The 27,179-nt window shown below is 41.9% G+C and overlaps 1 protein-coding gene across 1 annotated transcript; it reads right to left on the reverse strand.

Moving 5' to 3' along the window:
- On the reverse strand, positions 1 to 27,179 carry LOC142663582 (transient receptor potential cation channel subfamily V member 6-like). Its single transcript, XM_075842328.1, has 15 exons — positions 27,091 to 27,179; positions 17,790 to 17,887; positions 17,322 to 17,444; positions 16,605 to 16,745; positions 15,557 to 15,655; positions 15,298 to 15,470; positions 15,040 to 15,186; positions 14,603 to 14,815; positions 13,131 to 13,217; positions 12,702 to 12,778; positions 9,652 to 9,817; positions 4,214 to 4,280; positions 1,204 to 1,472; positions 956 to 1,062; positions 1 to 235 (listed from the first exon to the last, which is right to left on the reverse strand). The coding sequence occupies exons 1-15, from the start codon at positions 27,177 to 27,179 to the stop codon at positions 1 to 3; spliced, it is 2,091 nt and encodes a 696-aa protein (XP_075698443.1).

Consider the following 27,179-nt stretch of genomic DNA (forward strand, 5'->3'; position numbering starts at 1 on the left):
CTAAATGTAATAGACCTCCTGGTCTGCATTGCCCTGTACCTGGTCGATTGTTGCCTTGCGGAGTATCTGCCACCCTTGGTTGGATCTTCTCTTAGCTGCAGTGTTTCCATTTTCTCTGTTAACCTCGTTGTTTGAAGCTGTAGAATTCTTCCTCATGTTCTGTGGATTGTGGGATATACATTTCTGTGGTGACACAGCCATTACACCCTGATCTTCTTGGTTTTCTTTCTTGACACTGAAACAAATACATTTCAATTTAAAGTGATACTGTCATGAACTCATAGGAGGGAGATTATTAAGGGGTATTCCCAAAATCGACAATTATTGTCTATTCACAGGATAGGTTATAATTGTCAGATCACTGGGAGCCCCTCAGCTGGGCCCTCCACTAATCACGAGACGAGGGATCCCGAACCCCCTGTACCTCCTTACCCAACCTTGAATGGAGCGTGGGTCAATTAAAATCTATGGGAGTGACGGAAACAGCCGAGTACAGCGCTCAGCTGTTTCCATCATTCCCATAGACAGTGAATGGAGCGGCAGGCTCATGCTCATCCACCGCTGCATTAAAGCTTCTTATTGTGGGGGTGCAGTAAAGAGGATCAGTGGGTGTGGTACCCCTGTTCCCACGATCAGTGGTGGTTCCAGCAGTGTGGCTCTCAATGATCAGACAACAATCACCTATCCTGTGGATAGGTAATAATTGCCAACTTTTCGGCAACCCCTTTAAGACTGTTTTTTCATACGACAATCTTAATCTATACAGCTCTGGAGTAAGATGCGCCTAATTTATTAAGTGGTGCGCGCCTCCTAATAAATTAGACCCAAAGTAGTTTATCGATGACCTATTACGGCTTTGTGAAACACATATCTAAAATATGGCCGTGTGTATGAGGCATTTGATTTCTTACATATACGCCTCAATATCCTCGCAGTATAATAAAAATGGACTCACCATAAATACCACTGGTTTCCAAGTCCATATTCAGATCCACAAATGCCAAGGCGAGGCCAGAAGCGCCGGGGAAGTTTACTTTCTAACATAACTGTAGTTGCTGCAAGCTGCAATGAATAATATCAGATCAGTCACTGCCTTATATTTTGGGTGACTTGGAGTCAAAAGTGACTGAACATGTGTCAAGAGCAAATTTTTAGGCACCCTGGCATTCACCCATGAAAAGACAATCTATCCTTTCCACTGACCTGCGCCCTCCAAAGGTCATCTCTCTCCTGTGCCACCCGCCAGTGAGTGTCGCCCATCATAGCGATTAATAGATTCAGCATTAAGAGGTTGGAAATTAAAGTGAACAGGAAATAGACAATGCTAAAAATGAGCGGCAGGTCGACATCGTAGTTGGCCGGAGAGTTGATGACATTGATGAAAAGTTGATAGGTGCTGTAAAGAGACATGGCATAGCTGTAAAATATTCCCATTTGCTTAGGGTCCTCAGTCTGGAATATTACACGGAAAGCTACAAGGAGAAAAAAGACAAAAAGGTATTAAAAACAGTCATGGATCTTTTTGTGAATTTTTTGCTTCTCTGTAACCCTCCACCTTCGACCATTGTAGGTCCTGATGATTTGAAATACATCAAGAGTTAAACTTCTTGATGATGGTCCGAGGTGTAACTTGAAGTTCTTGATATTTTTTCATTTTTATAATATTATTTGCCAAAGAATATACAGAATATTGGAACAGATAATCTAAGGGTATGTTCACACGATCAACAAAAAACAGCTGAAAATACGGAGCTGCTTCAATGGAAAACAGCCTCTGATTTTCAGGCGTTTTTTATGCAACTTGCGTTTTTTGGCTGCGTTTTTTATGGCCGTTATTGAAGCTGTTATTCTATTGAGTCAATGAAAAACGGCTCCAAAAACGGCTCAAGAAGTGACATGCACTTCTTTTTACGAGGCGTTTTTTTACGAAGTCGTTTTTAAAAGTGGCTGTGTAGAAAAAGGCCGCGTGGGGACGGAACGCTATTTTTCCCATTGAAATCAATGGGCAGAAGATTGTAAGCGTTCAGCACCCGCATTTTTAGCTGTTTTTCGGGGCGTTTACGGCCCGAAAAATGGCTGAAAATAGGTTGTATGAACATACCCAAATACTGTCAAAGTTTAAGACCATCTTAACTTAGACAAAACAGTCAGAAAATGTGTCAAATTTATCAAAGTGACGCACCCTGTATGATAAATTTGCCGCATCTTCCTAGACATGCTAGACACTTTTCTCTTCCTTACATCACCTCTTGATTTGCTGATTTTGCAACTTTTATTTTGGTAAAATTTCGGTGCAAATTTGGCACATGGTGTTGCATTTTAAGTCACGCCACTTTCACACTAAGCCAAGTCCTCTTGTCAAGCATGTCGGAAACGTTAATAAATGTGGCGCAAACAGCATATACCCAAGAATTATGTCACATTTTGAATAGTAAATCTGCTATAATGATTTCAATATTTTCATACAATCAGAACAATTTTTCAGAGAAATTTCTCATGTGATTATCTATATAAATATGGCGGAATTTGTTGCGGATTCCGCAAAGAAATTCCACGACAAATTACAGTACAATAAATGTAAATGGGTCTTTCAAAACCCCATTCACAGGTAGCGTAAAAAATCTGTGCGGGATTCCGGGCATGTTGCAGATTTTCAAATCGGTGGCAAACCTACGTTGCTTAAATTCTGCGGATCTTCCGCAAATAAATTCTGCAGCAAAATACACTAGCACCAAAGTGGATGAGATAGAACAAATCTCATCCACACGCTGTGTAAATACTGAGCGGAAAAAACCTGCAACAAATATCGTTTTTTTGCTGTGTTTTCGCAGCGACTCTGGAAAAATAAAATCTTATACCTACCCAGAAGTCTGTGTTTCTTCCTCCAGGGCGGCCTCCATGTTACCGCTGCAGCCAATCAGAGGTGGTAGCGGCGGTCACATGGGATGAAACGTTATCGCAGGAGGCCGGCCTAGATGACGTCAGAGGGCCGGCCTCCTGGGATGATGTTTCATGATTGTGATTGGCTACAGCGGTCTCCTGGGATGATTCGGGTGAAAAACTGCACCACAGTTTTTCGAACGGAATTCCCTGCGGCGCACAGAGCGGGTACTCTGCGTGCTTTTACGCAACGTATCCACCTCATGTGAACTCAGCCTAAAGGTTTCGGAATTGCAAAGGGTCAAATCAGCGGAGGAAAAACTCTGCCGTGTCTGAACAGAATACATGGCTGACATTGTTTTACATATCTCTCTATTCAGATGTGATCACTAGAGGTTGGATTGTAGTCATTGATAACACCTCTATTTTACTGCTGGAGCCTAGATAGGCAGGATTCCACAGTTAACAAGGAGGGAGCAGTGTATGTACGCAGGGGCGTAACTTGAAGCTCCTGGGCCCCAATGCAATATCTACCCCACCTACCATATATCATTTATGATACTAGTTTTGTCTTTTGGGCCCCCTCTGGCTCAGGGACCGAGTGCGACTGCTACCCCCTAAAGCTACGCCCCTGTATGTACGCACTCTGATCTATGTTATTGTATGGCAGACAGAGATTGCTGTAGCTAGTTTCTCTTCCTGGCTTTGAGGGAGACTGCTGGGGAAGCAATTCGCTTCTATCTCCTGAATAAGATAATGGGACCATCCCAGTCCCACTATCTCTAATGCACACATATCCTAATACTATCTATACCGAGAATGCAGTAAGACTGTGCAGACCTCAAATATATCAACCATGACATTGGTGCACGTCTACATAATTTGAAGGAGTTGTCCAGGGTTAGATAAAAAATGGAGCTTTCTTCCGAAAACAGCACCACACCCGGCAATAGTTTGTGTCTGGTACTACAGCTCAGCTCAATTGTAGTAAACGGAGTTGTAATACCTCAGACAACCTGTAGATAAGTGTAATGCTGTTTTTGGGGGGAAAAAAGGAAACGATTCTTTTTCTAATTATGGATAGAACTAAAATTGGATTTAAGAATTTTGTAAGCCGAACTGCATCCAAAGTAATTGCCTCTGTTGAGTAGTCTTGGGCCTAGGTATCATTAGGATGGACTAAAGCTAGAAACTTCTGATAATGTGTTTGGAATTTGATAAAACAATATAATCCCAAGAACCAGAACCATATGGCATCTAAGTTATTGAATAAAATAATGTAGTTATACAGGGACATGAATCTACGAAAGGGTGGAAGATGCTCTGTGTTTACCTGTGCCGAATCCTATAATGACGACCATCATAAGCCAAAAAAATCTCAAGAGATCTCCAAATATAATCTGAAATGAAAGAAAATCTAATTCCAAAACATGTATTTTGGAGATTGACTAAAGGCGGCAATCAGAAATATAACACCACGTCTTCTGAGCTCAGCTTTGCTCCGTGCTGGTGGGACACTTCATAGGAGCTGCCAAGAGGAGTGACGAGGACAAGTGACCACTGCTCAGAGCTCATCTAAGGTTGAGCCGACTGCTTGACGCTTTCTCAGGCCCTCTAGCCCTTGGCCTCAAAGGATTAGAATTTTTATAAGGTTCTGTTCAGATCTGCGTCAGGGGCTCCGCCATAAATTTCATCAGATTTGATGGGAAGAATAGCGCTGCCTTCTTCCTGGCAAAGCAACGGACAAGACGGTAAAACCCGACGGACTCAATTATAAGTCAATAGAGTCCATTGGTGTCCAGCGATGTTCATCGTAAGACAAACTCAGCCTTTCTTCCAGGATTATGTTATAAACAGAAACCATGATGTATGTTCTTTATGGACAAGACTATAATTACCATAACATTGCCCTCTATGGATAGTCATTAGGATCTGAATGAGTTACATAATTTCCATATGTAAAGGCTGTCTGATATACATTATATATACATTCTGCCCTGAGTGATTTTAATCAGTTCAATGCTGGATCCTACCATCCCCAGGTATATATGTAGGCTTAGTCCCAGTTCTGGGTGTATGTGCAGCGTAGGTTCCCACCTTACAGAGGTCGCCTTGTCGTGGCAGGTGGGCTAACACTTTTTGATCAAAATGTGCACTAAGAACCTCCCTATTTGTAAGTAGATTTAGCTTTAGTGCATATTTATTTATATTTAGTGGTTTAGGTGGCATTAGTGTCGCAGGGTGCTGTCGCCATTTTTTGTCTGCTGTATATCTGCAGTCACAGGTGTTCTTGCACCTGCATACATTTTGTATCATTTAGTTGGAATGTGCTGTTCAACTTTTTGTTGTGTTTATGGTATCCATATATGTGGGGTTAGTGACTGCCTCCACTTGTTGTTCTTGCACTCCTCCCATTCTGCCCTGAGTGATTTTAATCAGTTCAATGCTGGATCCTACCATCCCCAGGTATATATGTAGGCTTAGTCCCAGTTCTGGGTGTATGTGCAGCGTAGGTTCCCACCTTACAGAGGTCGCCTTGTCGTGGCAGGTGGGCTAACACTTTTTGATCAAAATGTGCACTAAGAACCTCCCTATTTGTAAGTAGATTTAGCTTTAGTGCATATTTATTTATATTTAGTGGTTTAGGTGGCATTAGTGTTGCAGGGTGCTGTCGCCATTTTTTGTCTGCTGTATATCTGCAGTCACAGGTGTTCTTGCACCTGCATACATTTTGTATCATTTAGTTGGAATGTGCTGTTCAAATTTTTGTTGTGTTTATGGTATCCATATATGTGGGGTTAGTGACTGCCTCCACTTGTTGTTCTTGCACTCCTCCCATTCTGCCCTGAGTGATTTTAATCAGTTCAATGCTGGATCCTACCATCCCCAGGTATATATGTAGGCTTAGTCCCAGTTCTGGGTGTATGTGCAGCGTAGGTTCCCACCTTACAGAGGTCGCCTTGTCGTGGCAGGTGGGCTAACACTTTTTGATCAAAATGTGCACTAAGAACCTCCCTATTTGTAAGTAGATTTAGCTTTAGTGCATATTTATTTATATTTAGTGGTTTAGGTGGCATTAGTGTCGCAGGGTGCTGTCGCCATTTTTTGTCTGCTGTATATCTGCAGTCACAGGTGTTCTTGCACCTGCATACATTTTGTATCATTTAGTTGGAATGTGCTGTTCAAATTTTTGTTGTGTTTATGGTATCCATATATGTGGGGTTAGTGACTGCCTCCACTTGTTGTTCTTGCACTCCTCCCATTCTGCCCTGAGTGATTTTAATCAGTTCAATGCTGGATCCTACCATCCCCAGGTATATATGTAGGCTTAGTCCCAGTTCTGGGTGTATGTGCAGCGTAGGTTCCCACCTTACAGAGGTCGCCTTGTCGTGGCAGGTGGGCTAACACTTTTTGATCAAAATGTGCACTAAGAACCTCCCTATTTGTAAGTAGATTTAGCTTTAGTGCATATTTATTTATATTTAGTGGTTTAGGTGGCATTAGTGTTGCAGGGTGCTGTCGCCATTTTTTGTCTGCTGTATATCTGCAGTCACAGGTGTTCTTGCACCTGCATACATTTTGTATCATTTAGTTGGAATGTGCTGTTCAAATTTTTGTTGTGTTTATGGTATCCATATATGTGGGGTTAGTGACTGCCTCCACTTGTTGTTCTTGCACTCCTCCCATTCTGCCCTGAGTGATTTTAATCAGTTCAATGCTGGATCCTACCATCCCCAGGTATATATGTAGGCTTAGTCCCAGTTCTGGGTGTATGTGCAGCGTAGGTTCCCACCTTACAGAGGTCGCCTTGTCGTGGCAGGTGGGCTAACACTTTTTGATCAAAATGTGCACTAAGAACCTCCCTATTTGTAAGTAGATTTAGCTTTAGTGCATATTTATTTATATTTAGTGGTTTAGGTGGCATTAGTGTCGCAGGGTGCTGTCGCCATTTTTTGTCTGCTATATATATATATACATACACTCCCGTTCAAAAGTTTGGGGTCACCCAGACAATTTTGTGTTTTCCATGAAAACTCGCACTTATATTTATCAAATGAGTTGCAAAATGACTAGAAAATATAGTCAAGACTTTGACAAGATTAGAAATAATGATTTTTATTTGAAATAATAATTTTCTCCTTCAGACTTTGCTTTCGTCAAAGTATGCTCCATTTGCAGCAATTCCAGCATTGCAGACCTTTGGCATTCTAGCTGTTAATTTGGTGAGGTAATCGGGAGAAATTTCACCCCATGCTTCCAGAAGCCCCTCCCACAAGTTGGATTGCCTTGATGGGCACTTCTTGCGTACCATACGGTCAAGCTGCTCCCACAACAGCTCTATGGGGTTGAGATCTGGTGACTGCGCTGGCCACTCCCATTACAGATAGAACACCAGTTGCCGGCTTCTTCCCTAAATAGTTCTTGCATCATTTGGAGGTGCTTTGGGTCATTGTCCTGTTGTAGGATGAAATTGGCTCCAATCAAGCGCAGTCCACAGGTTATGGCATGGCGTTGCAAAATGGAGTGATAGCCTTCCTTATTCAAAATCCCTTTTACCTTGTACAAATCTCCCACTTTACCAGCACCAAAGCAACCCCAGACCATCACATTACCTCCACCATGCTTGACAGATGGCGTCAGGCACTCTTCCAGCATCTTTTCAGTTGTTCTGCGTCTCACAAATGTTCTTCTGTGTGATCCAGACACCTCAAACTTCGATTTGTCTGTCCATAACACTTTTTTCCAATCTTCCTCTGTCCAATGTCTGTGTGCTTTTGCCCATATTAATCTTTTCCTTTTATTAGCCAGTCTCAGATATGGCTTTTTCTTTGCCACTCTGTCCTGAAGGCCAGCATCCCGGAGTCGCCTCTTCACTGTAGACGTTGACACTGGCGTTTTGCGGGTACTATTTAATGAAGCTGCCAGTTGAGGAGCTGTGAGGCGTCTATTTCTCAAACTAGAGACTCTAATGTACTTGTCTTGTTGCTCAGTTGTGCAGCGGGACCTCCCACTTCTCTTTCTACTCTGGTTAGAGCCTGTTTGTGCTGTCCTCTGAAGGGAGTAGTACACACCGTTGTAGGAAATCTTCAGTTTCTTGGCAATTTCTTGCATGGAATAGCCTTCATTTTAAGAACAAGAATAGACTGTCAAGTTTCACATGAAAGCTCTCTTTTTCTAGCCATTTTGAGAGTTTAATCGAACCCACAAATGTAATGCTCCAGATTCTCAACTAGCTCAAAGGAAGGTCAGTTTTATAGCTCCTCTAAACAGCAAAACTGTTTACAGCGGTGCTAACATAATTGCACAAGGGTTTTCAAGTGTTTTCTAATCATCCATTAGCCTTCTAACACAGTTAGTAAACACAATGTACCATTAGAACACTGGAGTGATGGTTGCTGGAAATGGGCCTCTATACACCTATGTAGATATTGGATTTAAAACCAGACGTTTGCAGCTAGAATAGTCATTTAGCACATTAACAATGTATAGAGTGTATTTCTGATTAATTTAATGTTATCTTCATTGAAAAAAAACTGTGCTTTTCTTTCAAAAATAAGGAAATTCCTAAGTGACCCTAAACTTTTGAACGGTAGTGTGTGTGTATATATATATATATATATATATATATATATATAAAACGAAGAGAAACAGCAACACACTCTCCAGGAGGAAAATGTATATGTATCTGGGTGCCCAGCAAGTAGTCCCGATCCTTGGACTAAGTACAGATATGAATAAAGAAAGTCTTGCAGGACTCCAATAAGAAAAATCGTGAAGTTTATTCAGTCCACATTAAGTAAATGTGCAATGTTTCTATCCTACAATAGGACCTTGAGAAAGGTCCTATTGTAGGACAGAAAAGTTGCACCTTTGCTTGATGTGGACTGAATAAACTTCACGATTTCTCTTATTGGAGTGCTGCAAGACTTACTTCATTCATATATATATATATATATATATATATATATATATATAAACACAATTTCAAAGGAGTACATAACCTTTAAATGGATTTGCACTTTATGGTTGTTGTTAAGGATCTGCCAGGCTCAGCTTCTGTGTCTACGCCCATAGGTAATCAGTCTGCACCTGCTTCTATGTCTTTGAGACTGACTCCATCTTCCACCACTCAGGATGGCAGGCTTAGGAGTGGGAGAGCCTATCACAGCCTGGCCAGACGGAGCTAGCTCTCGCCCTCTGTCTATTTATACCTGCCTTTCCTGTTCCTCCTTGCTTGTGATTCTTCTCGTTTGGTTTCCTGGCCCTGCTGCAGCTTCTTGAACTATTTGACCCTGCTTCATATTGACCCTGGCTTACTGACTACTCTTCTGCTCTGCGTTTGGTACCTCGTACACTCCTGATTTGACTCGGCTTGTTCACTACTCTCCTGCTCTGCGTTTGGTACCTCGTACACTCCTGGTTTGACTCGTTCACCACTCTTGTTGCTCACGGTGTTGCCGTGGGAAACTGCCCCTTTTCCCTTGCTTCTGTGTACCCTTGTCCGTTTGTCTGTCGTGCACTTATTGAGCGTAGGGACCGTCGCCGAGTTGTACCCCGTCGCCTAGGGCGGGTCGTTGCAAGTAGGCAGGGACTGAGTAGCGGGTAGATTAGGGCTCACTTGTCTGTTTCCCTACCCCCATCATTATAGTTGTGTTTTCTTTCCATGTTTGGTCCATTTTTTCCGATTTTCAGGGTCTTGCCATTCCAGGTTTTCTAGGGAAATCCTACAGTGCTGCTATAGGTTCATTTTTCTCTATTAAATCCACTAACCTTGTGTATCATGACAGTGAATGGCCCAAGCATCTGAAATCCACGTGCAAAATACATAGCAAAGCACCAGCCAAACACCAAAGCTAGTGACATGGGGATGACCTCTCCATCAGAGTTTGTGAGTCTCAGAATTAGTGTGAGAAGTACCGAGCAGGAGAAGAAAACTCTGCAATAACAAAATAAAAAAATTGTGGCGAGAGAAGAAAGGAAATTGTAAGGACAATTGTGCACCTGTGTAATGGCAAATTAGATTTTTAGATTTGTGTATTTTTGTTACATAGGTAACGCTCTGATGTTGACTGATCTTTCTCTGACATGGTTGTTTGAGCAGCTGCAAGTTCAGAGCTCAGTGGGCATTCCCTGTGAATCTGCTTTATCTTTTCCCCTCTGTATCTTTTATGGCTTTTCAAAAAAATGTAGGATAATTTATGGCACAACATAGAGTTCTAAGAATGGATGCTCCAGAATTGTAATTTTATGAAGAATACAAATATTTACTAACATAAAGATGTCAGGACTGATGGCAGGTCCTCTTTAATAAGTGACTTATCGGTCACCTACTAATTACCTTTTTTTCAGCAATATAAGAGCTGGTGCCCACTAGTAACATATAAAATACGCTCAAAACCGTTATCACTTATAATCTCCGAAGCTGCAGTGAGGCATAACAGAATTGTGCCATGACAGAAACTACGCTCAGATTTTGAGAAATATGAATATGATAATTGTAGTAAACCAAAGGTGTAACTTGAGACTCTTAAGCCCCAATGAAGTATCTGTAACAGCACCGACCCACCTACCTAGGGCCACATCGTCCATGAGGTGAGATGAACTGACAATCAGTGCCTTTCAACAACGCAAGCGTGCGATGACTTCCTCATGCCACTTGCGTCGTTCAGCCCCAGCAGACCTGCTCAGATGAGGGCAGGCCTGCATTGACAAAGGACGGCACAGGGACGGGATCAAGGTGAGTATGTAAAGTTGTTGTTTTTTACACTTAAAAGTGTGAGTGGCATTATCTACTGGGGGAGCTATATGTGGGGCACAATCTACATTGTGGGCTATATGTGGGGCACAATCTACTGGTGGGGCTATATGTAGGACACTATTTACAGGGGGTTCTATATGTGGGGCACTATCTGCAGGGGGGCTATATATAGAGCGCTATCTACAGGGGGGCTATATGTAGAGCGCTATCTACTGGGGGGCTATATGTGGGGCCACTATCTACAGGGGGCTACATTTAGGGATCTATCCACTGGGAGTACAGTGTTTGTGTGTGTGTGTGTGTGTGTGTGTGTGACTCAGTGTATGGTGCTATTATAATCAGGGACACAGTGTATGGTGTTATTATAATCAGGGACACAGTGTGGTGTGCTATTATATTTAGGGACATAGAGTGTGGCACCATGAGAATTTTATCTTCATTTATGGGTGCAGAAATGTTTGAAAAGTGAAAGCTGAAGACATCTGAGCGGCAAACTGCAGAAATGTGCTATGGCCGGGAGAAGTCATCATAGAGGTCTGGACCGGATGGAGAAGAAAAGAGAAAAAGAACAACTAGAATCTGAAAAGACATCACCGGTAGTCACTTAATGTAAATGTTTATTCTGCCTCTAATCAGTACTGTAGTCACTATATGATCTGCAGTGAGATGATGGGTGGTATGATTTTTTTTTGTGAAGCAGCTGGGCGCTGTAGTTGTACATTGTACAAACCTATACGGCAGGGATTGCACTAAATTGAGCTGTATTTATGCTGGTGTTGTATTTATGTGCTGAACTTTGTTTTGGTGCTGTATATATATACTGAGCTTTGTTCTGGTGTTGTATATATGTACTGGGCTTGGTTCTGGTGCTGTATATATGTACTGAGCTTGGTTCTGGTGCTGTATATATGTACTGAGCTTTGTTCTGGTGCTGTATATATGTACTATGCTTTGTTCTGGTGCTGCATATATGTTTTGAGCTGGGATCTGGTGCTATATATATGTATGAGCTTGCTTCTGGTGCTGTATATATGTATGAGCTTGGTTCTGGAGCTGTAATTATATAGGATATGTTTATAATAACAAAATTGCAGGGCAGATGGAATTGTTTTCAATTCATTGTATATTTAATGGAAATCTGTCAGGTAGTTTTAACCCCTTGAACTGCCACCATGCGGTGATACATGACCTGACAATATTTCCAAACATTCCCTTGTATGTTTGTTTTTTTCAAATGCAGAAAACTCTATAAAAACAACTTTTAAAACGGTGCACTCTATATGCTAATTACTCATTAAAGGGTCATGGGGCGGTGCCGCTATCCTAAAGAGTCACAGAATCCTGCCTCCAAACCCACCTTTCCATGCTTGATTGACATCCCCCTGGCTGTTATACATCACTACCAGTCTCCTCCAACTTTCTCGGATGCTGCGTTGCCTTGTACTACTTGGGCACACACCGAGCAGCAAGCTGTGCTTTGCCTGTCTGCACCCCGCATGACAGGACAAAGCAACGGAGCATCTGCAAGAGTTGGAGGAGGCTGCTAGTGATGTAGAACAGCCAGGGAGATGTCAATCAAAATCTGGGGGGCGCCGTTTCAATTTCCGCCTCAGGCAGCAGAAAAGCTAGAATCGGCCCTGCACATACCATGTGGCATTTATAATACTGGTGCCGCCTTATGTGGCAGAGGGTCCTTTGCGCACTTCAGCTACCAGGGTCTGGGTTCCACAGCTACCTCTGCACCCTCTATAATTATGCCCCGCAGACACGACTATGACAATTGCATTTTAAAGGTTATTATGCATTTAAAGATATATTTGCTCATTAATGTTAAGTGCATCCATTTTTAACTCATATGGACTTATGAGAACTTTCTAAACAGGTTATCCCTGTCGTGTTTTTGGTCTTGTAAGATTGCATATTATTTTGCAGTTTGGAATTAGAGAGTGCCAGACTATCAGAATTTTTGGCCTGTCATATGACAGATTAAATGTATTGTACTGTATATCATGATTAATAATAATAATTATAAAGAGGGTGACAAGTAAATATAAATACTTACAGAATAAAATGAAATAGTCCCCCTGAAACTGTGTCCTGGAGTAAGGAGATACTTCGTGTTCTCATTAGCACAGGGATCTAGGGATAGTAAAATGATAATTTTTTAAAAATATTTGATTGGAGATAATTTATCTTTATAATAATACAGTATGCAGCAACCTTCTTAGCTCCCCCTAGTGGTGGCTACAGGCAGACAGAACTGTATTATTTATCTCTGTCTATGCAGCAGATTCGGAGCTCAGAATTAGAATAACATAGCTCTGAAGGTTATAAATATATATTAGGAAATTAATCAGCAGATGATGGACCTAAAAATGACGTGATGGTAAAACGTAGACATTCACTTTAAAGGAATCTACTGTGAACCATTTATATAAGTATAGTGTCTATCATAAGGACAATAAATAATGTCAGCTTACATGTAAATTACCTCTAGGAGTAACATCACCAGCGCCCCAATAACTGTGATAATTTCTCCCACTAATCTGAGCTCATCTAGTGGAGTGTTGTAAGATTCCTGATAAAAAAACAACATAAAGATGAAGAAGACAAAGATTAGCTGGTGAATTTCATCTCATAGCAAAATACATTTACAGCACAGTCTTCCAGTATTGACCTGACCCGGTGTATCATACCGCTACTCATGCCGTTGCATAAGATAACACTGAAGAACTATGGGATCATTGGGGGCTATAGTGCAGCAACATGGCAAACCCAAAGGCCAGATGACCCCAAAACATGATGTGTTGTCTTCAAAGGCGTAACTTGAAGCTCCTGGGCCCCAATGCAAAGTCTACTTATAATACTTGTGTCTTCCTATTTGGCAGAGAGTCTTTGGGTTCCATTGGGCACCAGAGCCCACGTGTGACTGCAGCCTCTGCCTTCCCTATAGTTACGTCTCTGGTTGTCCTATTATATTTAATGCAATTCACAGGGAGACCCATCATCATTTTAATAGCACCTGAAAATTATAATGGATTTCCCCATTAAACCAATAACATTGCACACGCAGGGGCCATATATCTAGTGCCAAGAGCAACAAGGATCGCCTCAGGACAATATAAAGAATGCTTTACCAAAGGTTTTTTTTTAGAAGAATTTCACTTATTTGTAATTAGGGATTCCCAACCCATTTTTGGCGCTAATTAAATGGAACCCCCGATTTGAATGTGACATTTTGTAGCAATAATATAATAATATTTCCCTAATTAACACTTTCATTACAAAAACTTGCGAACACCAATTTGGACTATCCAAAGACCTCGTACCCGAATACTAGTACATTCTTGCTTCCCCTTCTATAGTAGCCTTCTCGACTCCAAATCAAACATCACCCTGCCAAAGAATTTTTTGATCATGACAATAGACCAAGATCCCACTGATATGTTGCTGGACTGTTTCGAGACCCTTATTAATTACCTGACTGACTACCAGTAAATGTCTCAGGAAAACTCCATGCCGCAAGACCACTCACCGTACTTCTATTATGGAAAAGCCTGGCATTGTAAAATCTCTGCAAAACTTCAAATATCTTCCTCAGGAGATGCATTGAAGCCGATCACATTTTTAAAATACCAAGTAACCCATCCAAGAGGTCCTCATGTCCATACCTCAATCACTGTTGATGGTCTAACTTTTCTAAATCAAGTCTGAATTCAACCAGCCAAACAAAAACTGGACTGAAGTCCCTCAAGTGCACTAATATTAACCTACAAAACCTTCTTTTCCCGAACCCACCCTGTCTGGTTGACCCTATCCACCCCAATCTCTCATGGTCCCTGATGGCAAGAGAAATAAAAACTCTGTTTTTTTATTTTTCTTCTAAGCTTAAATGTAAAATATCAATGAAAAATATCACCAAGTTAAAAAAAAAAAGTACATAAGATTTACAGAATTTCCTACCAGAAGGTTGACTTGAACTAGAATGGTCATTTCACGAGGATCTGTTGACCGATTTTGTAGAGGCCTGAGTGGTCGATTAGCACAGCACAAAGAAACACAGGTCATATACAGGACATAGATTGTGGCCAGAAGCCAAAAATATGGCCGTCCAAACCTCTGCCACTTCTCATCGATAAGCTCCTTCACTGGAGAGAGGTCCAGGATCCGGTGTGCCTAGCAAAAAAATCCCCAAAAAAAAAAGAAAATGTATGTCCAACATAGAGTGATCCTTATACCTCCATATCTTTATAATATACTGTATAGAATATTACAAAAAAAATCCAAATCTATTGTAACAAAGTGGAAGAACTTGGCGGACATTTGACAAAAATATATGAGTAAAAGTTGAAAAATTATACCGAACATTGTTTTTTTCCTCTTTTCTATAGAGAACATACCTCAGCCTTACGGGACGTGACAATGAGATGGAGAACAGAACATGGACTCCCCCAGGAGTCAATCTCAGTCAGGTCGTACAGTGTGTAAGTTGTTGGACCCATTGACTGCACAGTCTTGACTCCCTTCTTGAGAAGATGCTGGAACATCTACAGATCAAAGTCATTAGTAAGTAGCATAACAATCTGAGTATCAATAATGTCTATTAACATAATTATTCCCATCTTTCGCCATAAATGAAGAGAATTACAATCTCTTACAACAACATTCCCTTCAGCTGCAGCCATCTTGAGCGGAGTGAGATTCTGATTGTTCGTAAATTGGTCCAAACGAGGGCCGCTTGGTTCACAGTCTAGTGAGAGGAGGAGATCATACATCTGGCAGCACATAGACTTGTTGGGCTGGAGGGTCAGTATGTGAAGAGCAGTGTTCCCTGCAAGGAGGAACCAGTCAGTTGGTAAGAACATCAACACAAATTTCATTTTTGGATGAGAGGCACAGAGTTTATTTGGCTCTTACCCCAGCAGTCCTGAGCTCGCAGGTTCGCCCCTTTCTCTAAGAGCAACTTGACAATGTCTGTGTTTCCTACGCAAGCAGCAAAGCTTAAAATATGTTCCCCTGAGGAGAAGAATACAATGTAGAAACAAAAAAAATAATAGTCTTGTAGATACTAAAGATATAACAATGCAAAAAATGCTCCACTTTAAGCTAAAGCTTCACGGCATCACAATGTCGCCCAGAATTCGTAAAATTTGTGTGAATGCAGCCATCCTTATCTCCTACTGATCTTGAGTTTACATCATGATGCATTCAGAATCTTGGCATTTTGGTGGTTGATACTTGAAATCAAACACCCCTGATCTGATCTCATACAATACTCTGCATTTTGCAATATCTGGGGTGGATGTAAAGGAAAGTAGGACCAATAGCAAGAGTAAATTGGGACCCCTTCCTGGTGCAGGTTTATGTCACCATGAGAGCCTCGTAACTGGACAGTCTGGCGATTGTTCACCATCCAACCCAACTCAATGCAGACTTCTGGGTCTTGGGCCACTTACCCCATTCATATTGCTAATTTGGAAGTCCCTATGCAAAGGGAGCTTTAAGCATGATTACACTATTGAGGAAGGAGAAATATAGGGCAACCAGATTTGGTTCCCCTTCTTTCGTCCTTCATGGGTGTCATAGATTCCCCCTTGTTAGCCTCTATGGTATGTATGCCCTTGACTGCATTGATGAAAATTTTGTTAGTCCGATATCAGACTAATGTCTACCACTTGGTGTGAATTTCAAATTTCCCAGAATCCACCACAACAGAGCATCCTCTGTTTACATACTGAAGCTGCAGGGGGATGCTGGCAACTGTGAGCTCAGAGCTATGAAGAAACCAGAAGAATTTTTGCAGCTCTGATTGTGACTGATGGGTGCAATACGAGTAGAGCAAAGTATTTACAAGGTTATAAATATTAATCTAAAATTGTGCGCAAAGGTGAACAGACACTTCAACATATAAGAGAAAAAGGATAAGTTAGACGTGTACAGAGTATAGGTGAGTGAATCATTATACCAAAGTAGAAGAGGCTCTTAGGTTTTTGGGTGAAGAAACTGCCGGTCGCTCTTGGAGAAGAGACATCAGCCCCCCTCTGTATTAGCATCGTGACAAAATTCATATTCTGGTTGACAGTAGCGATGTGAAGAGCCGTCTGTCCTGTAGACAAAGCAGTGTAAGAGGGGGATGAGACAGGGAAAGTTAGTGGGAGCCCAAAATTCTGCTTTTAACTGCATCCAAAGTTTTGATAACTTTCATTGAGGCAAAATGAGACAAGTGCCCTTTAAATATGAGGCATCTACAAGAGGATTGTAAAGGGTTGATATAGTGGGAGATCTTAATGGGGCTTCTCTTACAGCACCCGGGTGCCCAATTCAACTGGTAAGAAAATATTGAGTGTTGAGTCCCGCTGGTTTATGGGCTGCAGGTGGCTGCTCTCAAGGCATTCTTTGAACATTGTGTGGATGCCACTTCTTAAAGTGCACCTGTGTCACTTAAAATGTATAGGATAGTCTCTATAGGTCATAACCCTGGGAGAGGACTGGAATTTTTGTGTCATTATAGTCTTGAATTTTTTTAAAGATTATGTTTTTGATTTATGGGTAACCTACTGGGTTTGAAAAAGAGACACTAGGTGTTAATGTGTCAGTTCTCCAAATACCCTATAAGAATTTTTTCGTTAACTGTAGAAAGTTGTTAAAATTGGAAACATTTTTGTTGCGCGTCAGCATTGACCTTGGTAGATCTCAGAGGTCATGGGAAGGTTCAGTAGATATGGAGCCTCGGTAAGGAGAAATTCTGCTGCTTCCAGGTTGTCATAAAGGGCTGCCATGTGCAGGGCTGTTTCTCCTAAAGCACCTGAAAAAAACAAAAAAGACAAAAAGTATTAACTGGCCTTCTAACTGTATTCAGCATTGTCACAAGTAATAAGGCCAAAAGGTGATGGAAGCACCAGCACCTAATAGGAAAAATTTAAAGAGCATTTCCACCTTAAATTAAAAAAAGAAAACATAGAAGTCCGGAGTTGTCCCAAATCATGGCCACTTGGAAGAATAGCGCCATCATATGGCATGCATTGAAATATGTTGTAATCCAGGAGGAAAAAAAGTGCTGTAAAAAATCTGAGGCACATGGAGGCACAGTATGGGCACATAGGTCCACAGCAGTAACGTGGCCGAAGAAGCTGTGGCTCCTTGTACTTGCCTCTCTGGAAGGGGTCACATTTGTCTGATGCTAAGATCTCCCTCAGAAGCTCCACATTATTTTCTTTTGAGGCTTGGAGAATGGGCATCTCCTGGATCCTATAATATCAAAATATGGGAAATTATAATTTCAGACATTGAAGGGGTAAAGCAGATCACTCAAAAACAAGACACAGCGAAAATTGTAAAAAAATGTTGCTGGTAAAAAATCTTCCGAAATAGTTCAGTAATACTGACGCAAACATTATTTATCAATAAAAAGTGTGAATTTTGACCACGAATCATTTACCATCAGGACCGGATTGGCTATCTGGCAGTTCTGGCAAATGCCAGATGGGCTGGTGAACAGTGGGCCGCCTGCTGGGCGCCCAAGTTATCAGTGTCTCAGGCAGCAGGGTACAGCATTTCTAAGAGGGCGGCACAGCAGCTAAGAACTGCTGTCCGACTGTATAGTAGCCGTCGTCTGTGCTTCTATCTAACAAATCTGCCCCTCCAGCCCCCCTTTCCCTACTTTTCACACAACCTCCTCCTCCTGCTGCTGTTACCAGTCGGGACGTCAGGGATGGGGAGGGGAGACTGTTGTTGGCACTGTGTCGAGCTGTGAGCAGGAGAAGTGCTGGAGTGAAGAATCTCACCCCACCAACCTGCTGAACTCCCTTCACATATATCCTACATAAAAAGTAAGTGCATGTGTGTTTACAATGTGTACTATATATGTGTATAATGTGTGCATGTAATGTGCATATTTGTGTGTGTTTGTGATGTGTTCAAGTGCAGTGTATATAGTGTATGTGTGTATATATATATATATATATATATAGTGTGTGTGTTTGCGTGTGTGTATATAGTGTGCGTTTGTGTGTGTATATAGTGTGTGTATATAGTGTGTATATGTATATATATATATATATATATATATAGTGTGTGTGTGTGCGTGCGTTTGCGTGCTTGTGCGCGCGTGTGTGTGTGTGTGTGTGTGTGTGTGTGTGTGTATATATGTAAATATATGTGTATATATAGTGTGTATATATTTAAATACCGTTCAAAAGTTTAGGGTCACTTAGAAATTTCCTTATTTTTGAAAGAAAAGCACAGTTTTTTTCAATGAAGATAACATTAAATTAATCAGAAATACACTCTATACATTGTTAATGTGCTAAATGACTATTCTAGCTGCAAACGTTTTTAATGCAATATCTACATAGGTGTATAGAGGCCCATTTCCAGCAACCATCTCTCCAGTGTTCTAATGGTACATTGTGTTTGCTAACTGTGTTTGAAGGCTAATGGATGATTAGAGAACACTTGAAAACCCTTGTGCAATTATGTTAGCACCGCTGTAAACAGTTTTGCTGTTTAGAGGAGCTATAAAACGGACCTTCCTTTGAGCTAGTTGAGAATCTGGAGCATTACATTTGTGGGTTCGATTAAACTCTCAAAATGGCTAGAAAAAGAGAGCTTTCATGTGAAACTCGAAAGTCTATTCTTGTTCTTAGACATGAAGGCTATTCCATGCGAGAAATTGCCAAGAAACTGAAGATTTCCAACAACGGTGTGTACTACTCCCCTCAGAGGACAGTACACACAGGCTCTAACCAGAGTAGAAAGAGAAGTGGGAGGCCCCGCTGCACAACTGAGCAACAAGACAAGTACATTAGAGTCTCTAGTTTGAGAAATAGACGCCTCACAGCTCCTCAACTGGCAGCTTCATTAAATAGTACCCGCAAAACGCCAGTGTCAACGTCTACAGTGAAGAGGCGACTCCGGGATGCTGGCCTTCAGGACAGAGTGGCAAAGAAAAAGCCATATCTGAGACTGGCTAATAAAAGGAAAAGATTAATATGGGCAAAAGCACACAGACATTGGACAGAGGAAGATTGGAAAAAAGTGTTATGGACAGACAAATCGAAGTTTGAGGTGTTTGGATCACACAGAAGAACATTTGTGAGACGCAGAACAACCGAAAAGATGCTGGAAGAGTGCCTGACGCCATCTGTCAAGCATGGTGGAGGTCATGTGATGTTCTGGGGTTGCTTTGGTGCTGGTAAAGTGGGAGATTTGTACGAGGTAAAAGGGATTTTGAATAAGGAAGGCTATCACTCCATTTTGCAATGCCATGCCATACCCTGTGGACAGCGCTTGATTGGAGCCAATTTCATCCTACAACAGGACAATGACCCAAAGCACACCTTCAAATTATGCAAGAACTATTTAGGGAAGAAGCCGGCAGCTGGTATTCTATCTGTAATGGAGTGGCCAGCGCAGTCACCAGAACTCAACCCCATAGAGCTGTTGTGGGAGCAGCTTGACCGTATGGTATGCAAGAAGTGCCCATCAAGCCAATCCAACTTGTGGGAGGAGCTTCTGGAAGCAGCAAATTAACAGCTAGAATACCAAAGGTCTGCAATGCTGTAATTGCTGCAAATGGAGCATTCCAAGACCAAAGCAAAGTCTGAAGGAGAAAATTATTGTTTCAAATAAAAATCATTATTTCTAACCTTGTCAAAGTCTTGACTATATTTTCTAGTCATTTTGCAACTCATTTGATAAGTATAAGTGTGAGTTTTCATGGAAAACACAAAATTGTCTGGGTGACCCCAAACTTTTGAATGGTAGTGTATATATATATAGATTATTGCAGATTTCAGCAATATACTCATCACTCAAACAGGTATTATAATCCATCACTCAATAGGTGATACTTTGGGAAAGGGGGAGCTGCCCAGGGTCACCAGGTGGACAACATGGGGGCTAGAACCTGAATTGTACAGAAGCGATTCCTGTGCACAACTCTGATCACGCAAGCTGCACAGCAGCTCTTTGGGAACATATTTTTGCACCTCATAAAAAAAAAAAGAAGAAAAAAAAAAAGAATGTGAGCAGACTTTCATGAAGAGAAACTTTAGATCACATTGGGCTATGGCCACGCAGTGGCTTGGGGCTTAAGTCAGGTTTGCTTTTGGTTTTGCCCATGTGCCTGGGTTTGAAGCTTGAGTGGAAGGTGGCGGTCTCCTTACTTATACGAGGGATGGAACCCACACGTTCCTCACTCCTAATTTATTAGCAGAGAACTTTACCAGTGCATTACTTCTGGTGTCAAGAGCTGGCAGCAAATTCTTCCAAAGATGACATGTTCTTATTGCTGCTGGAAGTGACGATTACATTTGGTCTTATGGGAGCAATAAGAAAGCCAAGAGATCAACATGAGCTGGTGGTTGGGTGCTTAAACTGCACCATAACCAGTGAGTGTCTCCTGTGCAGACCCTGGTTCAAATCCTGATGTCTGGCCTTGTCTAAGAGGGAACTTTGCTGGGTTGTGTTTATAGTCATGTGGAGGCAGTGCAGTGAGATTGTTGCTGTATAAGAAAGTTACTTATGCAGCTGTCTCTTTTGAGACATATATAGTATGCATATATAGTAGATTATTGTAGATTTCAGCAATATACCAATCACTCAATCACGTATCAGAATCCATTTCTCTATAGGTGGCACTTTGGGAAAGGGGGAGCAGCCCAAGGTCACCAGGAGAGGAATGTGGGGATTAGAACCCACATTGTACAGAAGTGATTCCTGCACACAACTTGGATCACACAAACTGTGAGCTGGCTGCACAGCAGCTTTACAAGGATAACATCATATTATTTTTTTTTATTTATTTTATTTTATTTTTTTGTTTTTTTTCACCTCTTTTAAAAAAAGGGTAATCGGATCTTCAACAAGAAAAACTTTAGGTCACAGTAGGGAAGGCAGCAGCACAACAGTGTAGTGGCTTGGGGCTTAAGTGCCTAAGCCTGGTTTGCTATGGAGTTAGTCCATGTCCCTAGGTTCAAAGCCTCCTACATGTGTGGTAGATGGTGGTCTCCTTACTTATACGAGTTTGTTGCTCGTGCTTGAAGGTGACAAAAATTTTGGCAAGCGGCTGACGCTCAACAGGGCAATGAATTTCTCCTTTGAAAGGATTCCTCACCTTGTGAACCTACACTGGTGAAAGACTTTCAAAACTGAGACACAAGGAGGAGAATTTGGGGATAGAACCAACATGTCCCTGACACTTCTAGTTTATCAACAGAGAACATTAACAGCGCGCTACCTCTGCTGCTGAGAGCTGGCCACAAACTCATCCAAAGATGACATGTTCTTATTCCTGCTGGCAGTAATGATTTCATTTGGTCTTATGGGGACAATAAGAAACTCCTGAGATTAACTGGAGCTGGTGGTCTGGTGCTTAAGCTGCTCCCTAAACAGTGAGTGTTGTCTGTGTAGCCCCTGGTTCAAATCCTGAGGTGTGGCCTTGTCTAAAAGGGAACTCTGCTGGGTGGTCTTTATAGAGGTGTAGTGAGATTGTTGCTGTGTAAGAAAGTTACTTATGCAGCTGTCTCTTTTGAGACAGCTGCAGCATTTATATAGTAGATTATTACAGATTTCTGCAATATACTAATCACTCAAACAGGTATCAGAATCCATCCCTTCCTGGATGGCACTTTGGGAAAGGGGGAGCTGCCCAAGGTCATCAGGAGGACAACATGGGGATTGGAACCCACATTGTGCAGAAGTGATTCCTGCACTCAACTCAGATCACACAAGCTGTGAGCTAGCTGCACAGCAGCCTTACAAGGATGCATTTTTCACATCTTTTAAAAAAGGGGTACATGAACCTTCAACAAGTAAAACTTTAGATCACATTGGGGAGTGGGGTGGCTGTATGGCAGCGTGGTGGCTTGGGGCTTAAGTGCCTAGTCCTGGTTTTCTCTGGAGTTAGCCCATGTCCCTAGGTTCAAAGCATCCTGTGTGCTGCTTGTGTGGAAGATGGTGGTCTCCTTACTTATACAAGTTTGTTGCTTGTGCTTAGTGATGTTTTTCCAACAATTTTGGCAAGCGGCTGACGCTCAACAGGGCAATGCGTTTCCCCTTTAAAAGGATGCCTCGCCTTGTGAATCTGCACTGATGAAAGACTTTCAAAACTGAGACACAAGCAGGAGATCCTGGGAATAGAACCCACACGTCCCTGACACTTCTAATTCATCAGCAAAGAACATTACCAGTGCGCTACCTCTGCTGCTGAGAGCCAGCCACAAACTCTTCCAAAGATGACATGTTCTTATTCCTGCTGGAAGTAATGATTGCATTTGGTCTTATGGGGGCAATAGGAAAGCTGTGTTGATGATGTGAGCTGGTGGTGTGGTGAGTAAGTGGTGTCTACACAGTGAGTATTTTTTGGGCAGCCCCAGGTTCAAATCTTGATGTGTGGATTGTCCAAAATGGTACCTTGCTGGGTGGTGTTTATAGTGGTGTGGAGGCAGCACAGTGAGATTGTTGTTGCAAAAGAAAAGTAATTATGTGAAGAAAGTTAGTTATGCAGCTGTCTCTTTTGAGACAGCTGTATTTATATAGTAGATTATTACAGATTTCAGCAATATACTCATCACTCAAACAGGTATCAGAATCCATCCCTCCACGGGTGGCACTTTGGGAGAGGGGGAGCTGCCCAAGGTCACCAGGAGGACAAGGTGGGGATTGGAACCCACATTGTACAGAAGTGATTCCTGTGCTCAACTCAGATCATGCAAGCTGTGAGCTAGCTGCACAGCTGCCTTACCAGGTCACATTTTTCACCTCTTTTAAAAAAGCGGTACGTGGAACTTCTACAAGAAAAACTTTAGATCACATTGGGGGGGAGGAGGGGGACAGTATGATGTTGTTGTGGTGGTTTGGGGCTTATGCGCCTAGGCCTGGTTTGTTATGGAGTTAGCCCATGTCCCTAAGTTCAAAGCATCCTGCATGCTGTTTGTGTGGTAGATGGTGGTCTCCTCACTTATACTTGCTTGGTGAAGTTTTTCCAACAATTTTGGCAAGTAGTTGATGGTCAACCGGGCAATGTGTTTCCCCTTTAAAAGGAGGCCTCACCTTGTGAACCTACACTGGTGAAAGAATTTCAAAACTGAGACACAAGGAGGAGATCCTGGGGATAGAACCAACAAGTCCCTGACACTTCTAGTTTATCAGAAGAGAACAATACCAGTGCGCTACCTCTGCTGTTGAGAGGTGACCACAAACTCTTCCAAAGATGACATGTTCTTATTCCTGCTGGTAGTAATGATTTCATTTGGTCTTATGGGGACAATAAGAAAATCCTGAGACCAACCTAAGCTGGTGGTCTGTTGCTTAAGCAACACCCTAAACAGTGCGTGCCTTCTGTGTAGCCCCTGGTTCAAATCCTGTGGTGTGGCCTTGTCTAAAAGAGGACTCTGCTGGGTGGTGTTTATAGAGGTGTGGAGGCAGTGCAGTGAGATTGTTGCTGCATAAGAAAATTAGTCATGCATTTATATAGTAGATTATTACAGATTTCTGCAATATACTCATCACTCAAACAGTCACCAAATGTCACCAGGAGGACAACATGGGGATTGGAACCCACATTGTAAAGAAGTGATTCCTGCACTCAACTCAGATCACGCAAGCTGTGAGCTAGCTGCATGGCAGCCTTACCAGGACACATTTTTCACCTCTTTTATAAACGAGTATTCGGACCTTCAACAAGAAAAACCTAGGATGACATTGGGACACGACAGAACAGAGGATTGGGGGTAACTGCTTTTAAGGCTGGAGATCCTGGTGATAGAACTCACGCCTCTAGTTTATTAGTAGAGATCTTTACAAGTGCACTACCTCTGCTTTTCAACTGTTGGTAACAAATTCTTCCAAAGACAACATGTTCTTAATCCTGCTGGAAGTAACTATTACATTTGGTCTTAAGGAGACAATAAGAAAGCTCAGAGATCAGCCTGAGCTGGTGGTCTGGTGCTTAAGCATTGTCTTCTGTGTGGACCCTGGTTCAAATCCTGACGCGTGGCCTTGACTGAGAGGAGACCTCGCTGGGTGGAGACGGTGTAGTGAGGAGGTTGCTGCATAAGAAAATTACTTATGCTGCTGGGCCAGTTCTCTTTTACAGAACATTATTGCAGATTTCAGCAATATACTTATCACTCAATCCAGTATCACGTTCCGTCACCCCGTAGGTGTTGCTCTATGGGGAAGGGGGAAAGCTGAATGTTGAGCATATAAGCTGTGAGCTCGCTGCTCCACCGGAAATCACTTTGGACCGAATTGACTGACGTGCGCTGTGACTGGGGGGCCTAGGGCCAGGGCCAGGGCCAGGGCCGGTTTTAGACAGAGTATGTTGGCTGCTGGGGCTTGTGTGCCAGGGCTGCTTTTTTGTCTCAGTCCGGCCCCGTTTACCATGATAGATGATACTGAAATGTTGGTTGTGACCTATTTTTTGGTAGGTGCCTGTCAGGCTTTGGCCATGGGACCTCTGCTTCCTGTAGAAAATTCAGATGTTTTGATAACACCAACTTTTGTGTAATGTGAACCCTTTGAAGACAGTGGCCCACATTTACTAAGACTGGCGGCGGTTATGCCAGTCTACGTAAAACAGACCGTTGGAGTGATTTACGCTAAATTTATTAAAATTATTAAAAGGTCAATGCCTTCTAATACATTTGATTCATTTTGAACTGTCATAAAATAAAATCTGTGCCTGCTATGAGCAGACGTAGATTTGCGCCAAAATTTGCCCCAATTTTACCTATATTGCTTAATAAATGTGGCATTGTCCTTGGACGTCTTGGATGTGGCCTTGGAGACCATGCCCGTTTTTCCCGTCATTGTCGAGCATTGAGTAAAGTAGAAAATATTACCACACATCTCTATTTGCAACTTTTTTGGCCCAGTTGATGTGCAATAACCACATAATGAATGTGGGTCAATGGGGGAAGCTTAGCAATGGTCCTGCAAGATGCATTAATTTTTCGTGCCACTTAAATTGATCAGAATGGCACACGTGGCATAATTTATTTGGTCCCTTACTAGGCACATTTCTCTACTGTACGCCAACTTATGCCTACAGTATATCGACACTTCACGGCTGTTTCGCACCTTATGGCACATATGCATAAATGTGAATTGGAATTATACAGGGTGGGCCATTTATATGGATACACCTAAATAAAATGGGAATGGTTGGTGATATTAACTTCCTGTTTGCGGCACATTAGTATATGGGAGGGGGGAAACTTTTCAAGCTGGGTGTTGACCATGGTGGCCATTTTGAAGTCGGCCATTTTGTATCCAACTTTACTTTTTTCAATGGGAAGAGGGTCATGTGACACATCAAACTTATCGAGAATTTCACAAGAAAAACAATGGTGTGCTTGGTTTTAACGTTACTTTATTCTTTCATGAGTTATTTACAAGTTTCTGACCACTTATAAAATGTGTTCAAAGTGCTGCCCATTGTGTTGGATTGTCATGCAACCCTCTTCCCCCACTCTTCACACACTGATAGAAACACCGCAGAAGAAATGCTAGCACAGGCTTCCAGTATCCGTAGTTTCAGTTGCTGCACATCTCGTATCTTCACAGCATAGACAATTGCCTTCAGATGACCCCAAAGATAAAAGTCTAAGGGGGTCAGATCGGGAGGCATTTCTTCTGCGGTGTTGCTATCAGTGAGTGAAGAGTGGGAGAAGAGGGTTGCATTGACAATCCAACACAATGGGCAGCACTTTGAACACATTTTATAAGTGGTCAGAAACTTGTAAATAACTCATGAAAGAATAAAGTAACGTTAAAACCAAGCACACCATTGTTTTTCTTGTGAAATTCTCAATAAGTTTGATGTGTCACATGAACCTCTTCCCATTGAAAAAACTAAAGTTGGATACAAAATGGCCGACTTCAAAATGGCCGCCATGGTTAACACCCAGCTTGAAAAGTTTCCCCCCTCCCATATACTAATGTGCCACAAACAGGAAGTTAATATCACCAACCATTCCCATTTTATTTAGGTGTATCCATATAAATGGCCCACCCTGTATATTGTTTTAAATGCCCCTGTGTCTAGATACTGCTGTTACATACTCTTTATGGCGCCCTCTGTTGTTCTTTTGAGTCCCTCTCAGATCGTCCACCGAATGTGTCCAGTGTCACACATGCTCAGTAGATCTGTTTTTCATAACTCCCATTCTATAACTTCTTCTATTTTGGGCGGAGCTTAGTTAGAAAACTAGACCAATGAGCTAGTGACAAATGTGACAAATGCTCTTATAGATATTGGGTGTCATTGTTCTGGGCCTGGGACCTTTAACTTGTACAAATGTAAATAATTTCTTGCACCTTTTAATAGAGAAAATAATACTGGTCCTACTAAACATATGGTGTGTCCTGGAAATAAAGGCAATTTAAAAATAAAAAATTTAGGAGCAGTCTCAAAATGTCTATTCATCGCCATTTTTGAATAATACCTTCTCTGTTGTAGCAGGTCCGTGTCAACCTCCTGCATGTCCAAGCAGCCAATATGGAAGCAAAGTTCTTGTTTGGATTTCTTATTCAT

Source organism: Rhinoderma darwinii, chromosome 11 (assembly GCF_050947455.1).
Source record: "Rhinoderma darwinii isolate aRhiDar2 chromosome 11, aRhiDar2.hap1, whole genome shotgun sequence".
Taxonomy (NCBI): domain Eukaryota; kingdom Metazoa; phylum Chordata; class Amphibia; order Anura; family Rhinodermatidae; genus Rhinoderma; species Rhinoderma darwinii.

Coding starts and splice junctions, on each gene's coding strand:
- LOC142663582 (XM_075842328.1), bottom strand. CDS start 27,179: ATGAATAAGAAATCCAAACAAGAACTTTGCTTCCATATTGGCTGCTTG. Junction 15,187..15,297: donor CAGCTGAAGGGAATGTTGTT/GTAAGAGATTGT, acceptor TTTGATCTGTAG/ATGTTCCAGCATCTTCTCAA. Junction 236..955: donor GGAAACCAGTGGTATTTATG/GTGAGTCCATTT, acceptor TATTTGTTTCAG/TGTCAAGAAAGAAAACCAAG.